Consider the following 12,648-nt stretch of genomic DNA (forward strand, 5'->3'; position numbering starts at 1 on the left):
CTACTATTGAGGTTGTGGTTTTATAGCTGGTAAATACCTAGGGCTGGCGTAAGGTAAATGCATTTAGCCAATGCACAGATGTGAAATGGTTTGAAATAGAACTGTTTACTAGTTCTAGTATGATACCAATATTGACAGTGTTTTCCTCGGTTCTTAAATATCCTGGTAGCTCTTCAGTTCATTTAAACAGGGACTTTCCACCTTTCAGGTAAGAGATACTCTTTGTCTGTAGGCACAGGCATCCTTTGGGACACTACTGTTTACTCCTGTTAAATTGTCATTGCAAGAGAATTATTGTTGCAAAGAGGAGGAAAATATTCAGAATTTCAAACATGGCAACAGAATTTTCCTCTTCAGTTAGAAGGGTATAGGCAGGTGAGTTCTATTTCCTTTACCATGGTCTGCCTCCTGCTCCACACTTACCAGACAGAAATTGCAGCCCAGTTTTATAGTGGGATTATATTTAATCTATGCCCTGACACAGCCTTAATGCTGGAAGCATTGAGACTCAAAATGCCAAATCTTAATGTTAAATTAGCTACTACAGGCTTCTCAAACTATGCTCTTGTGACTGGTGACTCAGAAATCTTCTCAGGGAGTCTAACGATTGTTTTTTTCTCAATTTCCAGTAATGAACAGGGAGTTATTAAGGAAGGTCTGCTGGGGCAGGATTGTCTGTGGTCATCTTGCCATTCAGAAAGGAAACATTATATAAGCACTGCATTTTAAAATAGCACCCACTAGTTTAGTAAACACTTTGCTACCTCTGAAATGGTGCTAAATTATTGCAGTGCCAGCGAGAGAGCTGCTAGGTCTAGAGATTCCACCGGGATGTGCTCCCAGCGCTGTCCTCCCGCTGGCACTGTTTGCGTTGCCTTGTGTGCCCCTTCCTAAGTAGAAATGCTGTTACTAAGCCAATCAGATAGTTGTCTGAACATCCCAAAGAGACATCAGAGATGTTAACAAAACATTCACATCATATGGAACCTGTGTTTACGGATTATTTTACAATGTTATACCTAAACTGTATGTCACTTTGTAGCCATGCATGAGGCACGTGCTTCGTACTAAAACATTTTAATGGCTTTGAGTTGAAAAATGAGGTTTCTAAGAAGAGGGTTTGTAATGGGATTTAATTGATTTATGTAATTGAAAAAACAAACAAAAAACAGAACACACAAAACACCACTGTTACCTACTATAAATTCCTCCTTTGTCTTCTACCAAATTGAATTTGTTTACATGCCCTGCAGCCATACTGAGAGAACAGAATAAATGGCAGCTCCTCTTTGGGCCTTTTGAAGAAAAGAGTCAGGAAAGGGAGGATGAGAGTGGCCAGAGGGTTATGAGAAGGAAGAGATGAGTGCTCAGATAAAAGGCAGCCCAAGGGAAGATTACAAGTTCTCAGAAAAACAGATCAATAGTGATGTTAACTATGCAGCTGCAAATGTAACTATTTACATTTTGAAAACATTTTTTCGCTACCACTTCACTACGCCCAGGGCATCTAGAACACTCTGCAATAGATAAATCACCTCCAAGAGGGCGGTGTTTTAATGTAAAGTCAAGATCCTGCGGATACCATCACATTTTTCAGTACACGACTGCTGGAAACACCAGCTTGCCTTCCCCTCCTTGGCTTGCTCAGTAAGATGCAAGGATCTGAGACTGCTCGAATTTACAAGTCACTCTCCAACAACTTTCCACTGACTTTGTCCCCTCCCTTTGCCCTTTTCCCTCCTCGACCTCTCACCCTTTGGTTCCCCTGGGAGAACCATGATGAATTTCCACCTGGAAATTTCAGCCTGTGTATCAGGATAGTCTCTTTTTGTTGGTGGTAGTGGCCTTTCCTCTCCACCCTCTTTCTCTTCACCACATTGAGACTTTTGACAAGGTCAAACAATTTCCCCTTGTTTCTATATTTATATCTGGAAAGATTCCCTCCACAGCACGATAGCATTTCAGATAGGCCAGCTTGACAGAACCAGTAGGTAAGAAAGCTCTTGGTACACAGACCTGGCTGAGTAAAACAAAACGCGTTTTAAAACAATGAAAATAGCCCAAGCGTTCCTACAAAACAAGCACCCACTGGCTACATATGGATTTCTAACCATAGAATAACTACTACTTAATGGCTCCACAAATACAATAAAAGCTATCCTAGTTGACACTCTGTATGTTATCTTACCAGCCTATTGAAACAGAAAGACATAAAGGGGCTTTGTTGTATATTTTGCAGTGGGCACTGCAGTGCGATAGTACGGCTGGCACCAAAAGAAGACATGACGTGCAAATACAACAAATGAGGGATGACTGAGTCAAAGAAACTCAATAAACATTAACTGGATGGAATAGACTCAAGGGCCAATGGAAGCAGTCCTGTCTAGAATATTCTGGTTGAATAACTTAAAGAATAAGTGAAAGACACAGACACAAAGAGGTGAAAACTGCATGTTGATAGTACTTGCCTGCAATATGATGATAAAGTGATAAAGAGAATTGAAATAAGTTAGCAAGGAAGACCTGGAAAAGAGGGAATTACAGAAAACTAAGAACAGAGATGAAGATGACGGGCTAAAAAATGGCTACTAAGTGCTTGAAAAGCAAGTGCAAAAAACAGTAATGGAAACCTGTCTGGGAAGGAGAAGAGTACATCTACCAGCACGAGAAAGGTAGACAGAACACTATAGCAATAGCTGTAACAGAAAGATGGGAAATGAAATTAAAGAAAGTAATGGCTTCTCTGGGCTCCAGCCAGAATGCTGACTGCTCTGTGCCAGAACAAGTCTCTGCTTATGAAGTGGTATGATGAAATGCTTATGGTATGACACCATCCCAAGGAAGATTGGTATAGTGTGAATTAAAGCTACACAAAGGGTCTGGAGGAGCGTGGAGTTTAAACTTCAGTTCTCTGGTACTCTTGTTTACATTCAGTGTGTTCTGTTATCTAGAAAGAATTAGATTACTTTAAGGTCAAGTAGACCAGATGTCTTTTTCATTTGAAAGCATCACAGATCACCTGGTAAAGCAACTCTACCATGAATAGGTGCTTGCTACAGGGGATGTCAGTTTATAAGTCTGTCACCTCCAATTCATTAATCTCCCTCTGAAATTGTACCTCCAAAATTTTGGTTTTATACTGATTTCCACAGCATCCTAGAATTTAGAAGCATGTGACTGTGTGAGCAGTCTGGGTATCCCAATTTCATGCACACAGGCCACATAGTTTCTTTTCATGAAAAACTTTGGGAAGAGTTTTAAAAATTGATTTGAAAAATCTTGTCTTTCATAGGCTCTTTCAAAAGACCATTGGGAAGTGTGGCGAGAGCAGCTCTGGCTGTGATTTACAGCCAGCTGAGACTGCTGGAAGCTGATTCCATGGGAGCAGTGCGCTAGTGGCTCCCTGCAGCCTGGGACTCCGTAAGGCACGGAGTGTTCCCAGCCATGTCCTGGCTGTCGTCTAACCCGCTGATAACCCTTCTGTACCTATAACCTCCAATCTAAACACCTGTAACCGCTGGGCCATGGAGTCAGCTCTGCAGGCTTTCCTCTTTCTCGGCGACCTCTCCAAGAGTCCTTTGCCAAACAGTGCAGGTTTCCTTTATCATATCCTTCTGTTGGGACAGTATGAATGGGCAGGAGCTGATCCTTGAGAATTTTTGTCTTTTCATTCCTCCAGGGGACATAAATGTAGGGTTGAGGGATTTTTTTGACTATGAAAATGCCAGCCACGCTCATCTAATAATACACAGAGCCACGGCTTCAAAGAGAACATTTTTTCACTTTCCTCTCCTGCTTTCTATTTTCACTTTCCTTTCTGCCACAAGGAGAAATCCTTGGGTTTAGAACGCTGTTAGCCTTCAAGAGTGAATTGTCTGAATCTGGTTTTCCTTATTATTTATTTGAATTCTTACAACAACTGACCTCCAAATGTAGCACAGGTAGTAAAAGCTGAAATATCACCCCTTGGTGTTTCTTTGCATTTGCATTAGCAGTGTTGACCCCAATAAGGCAGTAACATAAGAAGTTATTCAGTGTCAGCAAAACCTCAGAAATCTGTACAACAGAATAACCTCTAGATTAGAATCACTTGATTGTCAAGTTGAGGGATTTCTCCCATGCACTACCAAGGGCCATTAAAATCTCTTCCCTTCTTGTCCTTTCATCCCCGACTGCAGAGATTCATTTGAAAATACCTTGATGACTCTTATCCACAAAACTTCCTTATCTAACCACATATGAATCACTTTGAAAGGAGCCACATTTCTCTTAGCAACCAAAGAATCAGTCTTAGCAACAAGACAGCTGGAGAATTTTGTGTTCACATAGTTACTCATGGACAGTACGTTCTGCTTTCCCATGGCATTGCTCTTTCAGTGTTCACTTAGTACTGGGTAAGAAATGGTACAGATCAGACATTTGCTCATAGCAAATGGTCTTTCTACCTTTGATGCTATTTCCTTTTGGAGATAGTGCAAGTACTGAGTGCTGGAAAGCTCCAAATTTAAATTTCCCCATGACAGAATTACTGCAAAGAAATGTGTGAGGAAGCTGACAGTTTCCAAAACCTCGACTTCCCCCACAGAAATGATAGTGGAGAATCAAAGTATTAGCTCTAAAGGGTGACATCTCAGCCTCTCTTAACATCTGTTCATGTTGAGAACAGTTAGAAAGGCTGGATATAAGCTGACTTTCATATATATGTATGTGTGTGTGTATACACACATATATATACACAGCTATATATATGTATTTTATGTATTTTCTTAGCAAGAATAATTTGGGAGAAATATTATAGTGGGGGAAACTGGGAACATCAGACAATTGCCATGCTGAAGCATTGCTAAGATCCTTTTGTGAATAGTTTCCACCTCTAACATGAGTTACCGTATGTATTTTGATCCTATTAAGCAGATAGAAAGAGTAAATGCTCTCACAATTCACCCATGTTCCTTCTCTGTCTCCTCCATAGGGGCTGTTCACATACTGCGTGCTGGTTTGATTCCCTTTCTGGTACTCAAGTTGAAGATTGAGCCAGATGAAATCCAGGAGCTAATCCTGGATACGCTCTCCAACTGTCTACGTGTGGAGGCTTCTGAAGCTCTTGCAAATGATGCTGTTACTATCCTGAAGGAAAAGCTCACACACTCATCAGTGGCCATCAGAAGCAAAGCAGCTTGGGTCCTGCTGGAAATCGGGTAAAGAAATCTATAATACTTAAGCCCAAGAAAATACTAATTTCATGAGTTAATCAATGTCATTAGTTTCCAATTGTGTCCCACTATACATTGAAGGTGTCACATTTCACATGTAAAGCAATATCAACCTGAATGCATATATAAGTAGAAGGCTTCTTAAAATCATAACTGCTATAAATCACTCAAGAAACCAGATGCTGATGAGGAAATGTCATTCCTTCTCCTTCTATTTTTCTTCAGTATTGGCAGTGGTACAGCACTGCTGAGAAAAAATTCTTGCATGAGAAATTGTGTGAGAATAAGATGGAGGTAGGGAGAAGGTCTCTGATTTGTTTGGACAACTGCTCTCTTGCAAAAAATTAAAAGTCCTGGGAAACATTCAGTGTGATTGAGGACAAAAATAGTTTTCTGACACAGGCTGCTATATACGTCAGTGATGGATCAGAAAAAGCCATCTTTAAATTAAATTTGTTATCAAACACTGGATGAAAGGAACAACTTAAGTCCACTGTCCTACAATCACAAAATGTAATAAAAGTGCTCAACAGATGTCTAGTTTAAAAAGGTTTGTAGATCATGTAGTTTACATACCAGCTGACACAAAATGCTTCCTAACTGTTCCTATAACAAAGCAAGGTCTTATAGGAAAATAAAGAAATAGATAAAATTAATCAGAAAGAGAGCAGAAATGCTCCCAGAGTATGGACATCAGCTGTTTTCTGGGTCCTTGCAGTAGCTGGGCCACGTGGAATATTCCGTGCATTGAAGAGGCTGGAAAGAAGTAAAGAAAGTTGACCTGGAAGAAGATTTAATTGCAGACTCCTAATTTAGCAGGTTTTAAAATCTGCATAGGGTTCATCAGGGGCATAGGGTTCTAACTAAATTGCCATTAGGCCCACCAGCACACTTAATCCTACATCCTCTTACATGCCCATCGATCTCCAGCATATCATAGTGTGTTAAATAAAAAAAAAATTAAAATCCAAACCACCTAAAAATAGCCTAAAAATTTGTTAAGCCCACACACAGGTTCATCTGATATCACCAGTATCACATCAGCACGCGGATTTAATAGACACCAGGCACAAACAGCCATCTCCTCTCTTTCCTTTGTGGCTGGGCAGTGGCATTTGCCATCTGTCCGACAGTCCAAGTCTGTGACTGCGAGGAGCAGAGAGAGCAGGGCTGTGTGTGCTGACCCCGCTGCAGGGCTCTGGACAGGGGACATGCAGGGGCAGCTGCACAGTTGGCAGACACACTTCCAAGAAGGCAACTTAACCATCTCTTCTGCACAGTACTCATCCAGAGGGAAAAAACACGATTTGCGAAGAAATTACTCCTGTGCTGGTGAGCCTGCTGGAAGATGCAGATCCTGAAGTCCAAGCTAGCGCAACTGGAGCGCTGATGTTTGCGACTGTGAAACCTCAGGGTGAGAGGCAGAGGCGGTTCTGGGGGATGCTTTCTGGAAATCCAGTTCTAGGCAACTCAGTAACAAAGCTTTTGCCTTCACCCCCCAAGTCCTCAGTTTTTGATAGTGATAATTAAAGCTCTTCAACAAACTGTATGATTAGGACAACTCGTCAGATCTGTCTGGTGGGAGGGGACAGTATATTTCACATTTCAATGACCTGAAGTAGGTCAAGAAGTTACGTATCTGCCCCACCTGCATCGTTTCTCTCCGCAGTGCAGCTCCAGAGGGGGAAACAAGTTTCCGTTCCAGTCCAGACCACAGGGACCCGCATACCTGAAGCTGCTCTGAATCACCAGCCCTCAGCAGAGCAGCGCTGCTTTCTGGCAACTCTTTTGTGGTTAGAGGCAGTTTCTCTCTCACAGCTGGGAGAGGAATGAATATTAATAAGGCCTGTAGTTCTCCCAAGTAACTTACATGACACTGAAAATACTAACTGCTAAATTCTCAGTGTGATGAATGAGTAATTAGACATAAAAGACTCTTAATAACAGCAGTTGTGTTCCAGTCCTCCTCTGCAACCATCCCCCTGGCTTCTGAAGACAACACAGGAGTGAATCTCAGTGTTTGAAGTGTCTTTAAAAATAAAAGAGTGGAGAATGATCTTAAGGGCATTTAACCTCACCCCACCAAATAGTCTGTCCTATCATTCAGTGCCTCATATGTTCTTAGAGAAGTTGTTGCAAATTAAATAATAATGTGCAAGGCAGATGAAGTTCACTAAGAAAGATCTTTTTTCTTAAAAATAAACATCTGGCAGCCAGCTTTGGTGTTCAAAAGAAAAGCATGTCCTGCCTCTTCACAATGCACCCTCCGGGGCGTCCAGAGCTGTAGCTGGGCAGGGAGCAAAAGTAGCAATTCAGAAGCAGATGATTCTATGTAATAACGTGTTTTAAAGGTGGTTTATTTCTCTACAGGGAGATTCTCAGCCCTAGGTGCTGGAGCCATTCCACCTCTGCTGAAGTTGGTTGCTGAGGAAACCGGCAAAGCCCGTCTGAGCGCGATCAAAACCCTCACCATGCTGGCTGAGGTACCAGAGGGCCGCAAGACCCTCCTGGGTCACACAGACACATTTCAGCAGTGCCTGAATGATCCCTCTGAGGCGGTGAAAAGAGCTGCCCAAATCGCCATCCGCGTCATCCAGTGGAAACCTTTCTGAAGACATGGTGTTTCGAAGAGATCTGTTGCCCTCTATTGTCTGGCTGTAAAGGTTGCATGATTATACCAGACTTGCGAAAACAAAACTCTCTATTTTGGTTACTCTCAATCAGTTCCTCCTGAAAAGTCATTTGTCACCAGTTTCACATCTATATTGCAGGTCTTGGGCAGAATAATGGGCAAAAATAAAAGTTGGGAAGTCTAGGAGTTATTTCCTGAGTTATCAAGATTCTTCTGTGATACAAGAAACTGATCCTTTTTGTTTTCTACATCATGTCCTCGGCTGTTTATTTTGAATCTCAAAATATCAAACATTAATCAATAACTAATTATATTAGAAAGGTTCATAATTGAGTTCTCCAGTAGTCTCGTCTATGCTGAGAAATTGACATAACTACATGAATTTACATAAGTTTTGCTGTAAATATTTGTTGAACATGGGATTAGAACCACTTAGAGCATCACCACAGAAAAACCAATGCAATGTTGTAGAACGGCTTCCCCTAGAGAATTACAAGGCTTTCCCAGCCTAAAATATCATCAAATATTTCTCAGCATTGTTCTCAGAAATGGAGATGCTGACAAGACTGGTCAGCAGTGAATGTGGTGCAGACGGACCCACTGGCCTGGGCTGGGAGCACCTGGGTGCGCAGTCCTTGGTGGGCTCTGCTGGGGCCAGACCCGCTGCGTCTGACAGAACAGCGCTCTGACCCTGCCTGGAGCTGTTCATAGTGTGACACAAAAGTGCCTCTGTGTTTGTCCTAGTACTTGGTATTTTGCAGTTTTGTGCAGCTGTAATCTATTCTTTGAGTACTAAAATTAACAAATATAACGGGGATGGAAGTGTTGTGCCAGAACTGAAGAGTTTTGCTGTTGTGGCTCACTTTTGGGGAGAGGGCGGGGGTGAGAGGAAGGCTGATCCTAATGTTAGAGTCTAGTCCAACAGGAGCTGGATGAAACCATCTCCAGAAGTCCCTTCCAACCTCAAGTATTCTGTGATTAACAGCTGCCTAAACAGAGAGATGAGGAGATAAACAGAACAGAGAAATGAAAACGTTCCCTATTTTGGAAAAATGTGTTTGGTGGTTTTTGTTTATTGGTTTAAAGAACTCAACAGCTTTAAAAAAAAAAAACAAGCACAACGTTAACTTCCTAGAATCAAGTATAAGATAGAAACTTGAAGCTGCTTGTAGAAGTAAGCCTATCCAGCAAGACATCAATTACCTGAAGGAAATAAGATGTTGAGAGCTCACAGGCAATGGACATGGTGGGAAGTTCAGTAGCTTTCTGTCTACTCAAGGCAGGTCACTACAGACACATTGCATATTTCTTTGTCTGCAGTTGCAGGTGTGTAATTTAAGAGGCATCAAGAGAAGGCCTGGGCAAAGAAATAAAGCAGGCGACAGACCCCAGCCATTCTCAGTGACCAAGCAAGGTGTGACAGTGCAGCTGGCTCAGCTTCACAGGAAGCACCATTTGTTTTCACTCAGGTTTTGCTGCTACATGGTATTTTTATATCTAGAATTTCACAAGTTGTAGCTACAAAGAAGCTGCATCAGCTGTATAAAAAGGTTATTTTTCAGGGCTGCTTTTCCATTGCAAAAACCTGCTGTCACACTGCAAACTGCATTACCTTCATACAAAGCGTGAACTTATTCAGTACGAGTGATTAAAATGTTTCTCTTCTATAACCTAACCAAAGGGTGAATTTCCCCTTCTATAAAGATGTGATTTTAAAGCATTGAGTCAGTTGGACTCATTCCCTCCGGGCAGGATCTTGGAGGAGCTCTGCCTTTTATACACACTTTACACACATCAGGCACTCATACACAATACACGGTGGTGCCGGAGTGCATCCAACTCAATAAAGAGAGCCAGGCAGCTAAATAACGTGTGAGATGTTCAGTGAAGGACCAGGGAACAACAGAGAAGGGCAGTCTTACCTACACCTAAAAACTGCTGCAGGAAAAGGCAGTGACAATGATCATCTTAGCTCTGTTCCAAACTGCTGTCACAGCCTTCCCTGGTAATTCAGGTATCGCACTTCAACGAGTTAGCAAAATAATTAGCGTGTTCAGATGCAGAAATAAGCCCATCCAGACTTAACTGCTCTCACTAGAACAAATTTAGCTGACTTGGACCTGCAGTGCTGCATTCTGAGCATCTGCCTGATCATATACCTTGTTCAGGGTATATTAAAACGCAATACACAATGGCTCCCATAGGACTATGCTCATTCCCAAATCTCTTTCCTAAAATGCGTTTCTCAGCCGCAGCTGGGCGTGTGCCTTCATGTTCTTCATTAAGACCTTTGACATCTCAAAGGTAATTTAAATTACCCAGACAGGTAAAACTCCAAACTGAATGTCCCAATGTGTTTATCTTTTTTCCCTGAGAAAATGTATACATATTTCTTTCTTATGTCATTTGGCAGGAAAGAACATACCCTGGTTTATTAGAAGATGTAACAAAAAAGGAAGAAATAAAATTTTACGGGGCTTCTACTGTAGGCCTATCATATATTTAGTAGCGAGGCACTAAACCCCCATGTAGATATCAAACCCATCCACCGATGTTAAGTTACTAAGATGTCCAATAATTTGGGGGATATGTTTCAGTGTGTTTCTGAATCTCCCTGTTAAAGCAGTGACTATAAGATGGGAAATGAGTTTGGAGCTCTGAAATAGTAGTTGGGAAATCAAAGCAGTCAAGAGTAAGTACTAGAAAAAGTTTCCACAAATAGAAAAACTGAAGGTGAAAAAAGATATATCCAGGTTGCCCCAAAACATATTTGGATGAAAGACAAAAACCAACCCCATGCCTTGAACAGAAATTATAGGGGAGAAATAATTGAGTAGAAAACATACAGCACAAGCCTGGATTTTTAGGTCTGGAATTCTCAGTGCTCTTATTCATTGTTTAACTTTGATTCTATAATTTAGAAAATAATCATCTAATGAATTTTCATATCTAAGATAAAAATCTTTATGATTGAGGATTTTCTTTTTATTCCGAGGTACACTAAGTCTCGAAACAAAGAACAAGATGTACTGAAGTTACCGTAACACTGATTTATAAATTGGGTTGGAGTGAACCCCAGATGCAGATCCTTTGACCCAGCAGTATTTGGACTTTGTCACTAATTGCTTGACTGCTGAGTACAGTGCTGCCCTTAAGACAGTGCACAAAATCAAAAACACATCCTAAAATTCTTCTAATACCAACATTCTGACAAAATGAAAAGGCCACGTGTCTGAGCAGTTTGGGTCACGTTCCCCATGACCTTCTCCAACAAGACGCTGACACCGACGGTGCGCGATGCTGACTGGGCAGCCTGCAGTACCCGTGCTTTCTGTGGGTGTTCTCTCCTTTCTCAATCAGGATGTATTTTCTGACTCAGCCGCGCCTGCTGGCTCTGCAGTTCTCCCGTTGAACGTCCATTCAACACACAGCTCAGGACTAGGAACCAGGGAAAATACACCATTACAACACGTATGGGAGTGCTTGGCTGGCTATAGCTAACTTCCTGCTTTGGAATGAGAGACAACAATCCCTAATGTGTGAGGCTGGGCGATTTGTTAGCGCTCTGGGTGTCAGTAAAGCAATTAGCTGGATCAAAGAAACTGAGCTGATGAACGCTTCCCCTGGGACTGACTTTCAGTCGAGTGCACTCCATAATAAAGCTGCCACACGTCTTGGTCACAAAAATGCTAAAGATCCTTTTGGATTGCTTAATACACATTATAAATACTTAAATTAGTATGTCACGATCTGCCACTCTCATACACTACAATTAAACCCATTGTTTCAAAATAGATGCTGTGTATACAGCAGCTCTTTGTGGTGCTATGTGCTCTGCACTACGATGACACTACAACCTGGGCAGATTTTTAAAATCAATGAAAAATTATTTGTCTTTTTAGCTTGAAGCCAACAATGATTAAAGCCCAGATACAATTACTGTGGTCCTGGGTCAATACTGGAATTAATTCGGTTACACTCTACACAGACCAATTTTCAAATCAGCTGCCTAACAACTCTCAGGGAAACGAGGAGAAGACAAGACAGCTGCATTCATGGGAAACAAGACCTTCTTGTATGAGCCCCATGTCCCACCAGGCAGAGCTCATGCTGGATGCACATGCTGGTTTGGATTCTGGTTTTCCACAGCTTCCCGTGGCAGATGACAAGAAGATGGAGTCTTCTTCAGGAGGGACAAAAAGGCAACCTGTTTTATTAATAATGAGGGCTATAATCTCAGGCACTGGTTATACTGCCTTTCATCAGAACTACCAGATACCAAAGCTAGTGCAGTTTTACTCCATCCTTTAAGTTCTCCAGCACTGGCCTGAAGAACTGCCATGAATCACCAACTGAAAACTGGAGAGGTTTTTTTTTTTTGCATTTCTCATCTTTCTTAGTAATGTATGGCCCTCTGTTGTTAAATCTGTGATACTGTATGTTAAGTTAAACAGAAGGGAAGCTCTCATCACTGCTCTCTTCCCTCACTTCCTTGCTGCCACACAGTAACAGTGCAGAACACAGAGACCTGCACCCAGGACCTAAGATCACCAAATAAGTTAAAAACAAAACAACCAACAGAACAACAGCAGCCTCCCCCAGAACAGCTTTGCCATGACCCCACAGTCTGCAAACAACCCTTCTCTGTGCAGCAACTGCACCCAGGAACAACAGCTTTAAACTCTTCTCCAGCTCAACGCTCCAAACCAAAGAGTTCAAGTGTTCCTCAAAGACAATGACCGAGGCTCCGTAGCTTTTCTCCCAAACACCACTCACCACTGGTGATACATAGATCCATCATTT

General features: G+C 41.8%; 1 protein-coding gene across 1 annotated transcript in view; it reads left to right on the plus strand.

Moving 5' to 3' along the window:
- The window catches only part of RSPH14 (radial spoke head 14 homolog), a 71,942-nt gene extending 63,286 nt beyond the window's left edge, over positions 1 to 8,656 (plus strand). The window contains exons 4-6 of the mRNA XM_065851268.2: positions 4,973 to 5,198; positions 6,494 to 6,627; positions 7,584 to 8,656. Of these exons, the coding sequence (XP_065707340.2) occupies positions 4,973 to 5,198; positions 6,494 to 6,627; positions 7,584 to 7,825 (602 nt within the window). The 3' untranslated portion in view covers positions 7,826 to 8,656. The remainder of the gene's footprint in view (positions 1 to 4,972; positions 5,199 to 6,493; positions 6,628 to 7,583) is intronic.
- The last annotated feature ends 3,992 nt before the right edge of the window (positions 8,657 to 12,648 follow it).

This window comes from Patagioenas fasciata, chromosome 17 (genome assembly GCF_037038585.1).
Source record: "Patagioenas fasciata isolate bPatFas1 chromosome 17, bPatFas1.hap1, whole genome shotgun sequence".
NCBI classification, from domain to species: Eukaryota; Metazoa; Chordata; class Aves; order Columbiformes; family Columbidae; genus Patagioenas; species Patagioenas fasciata.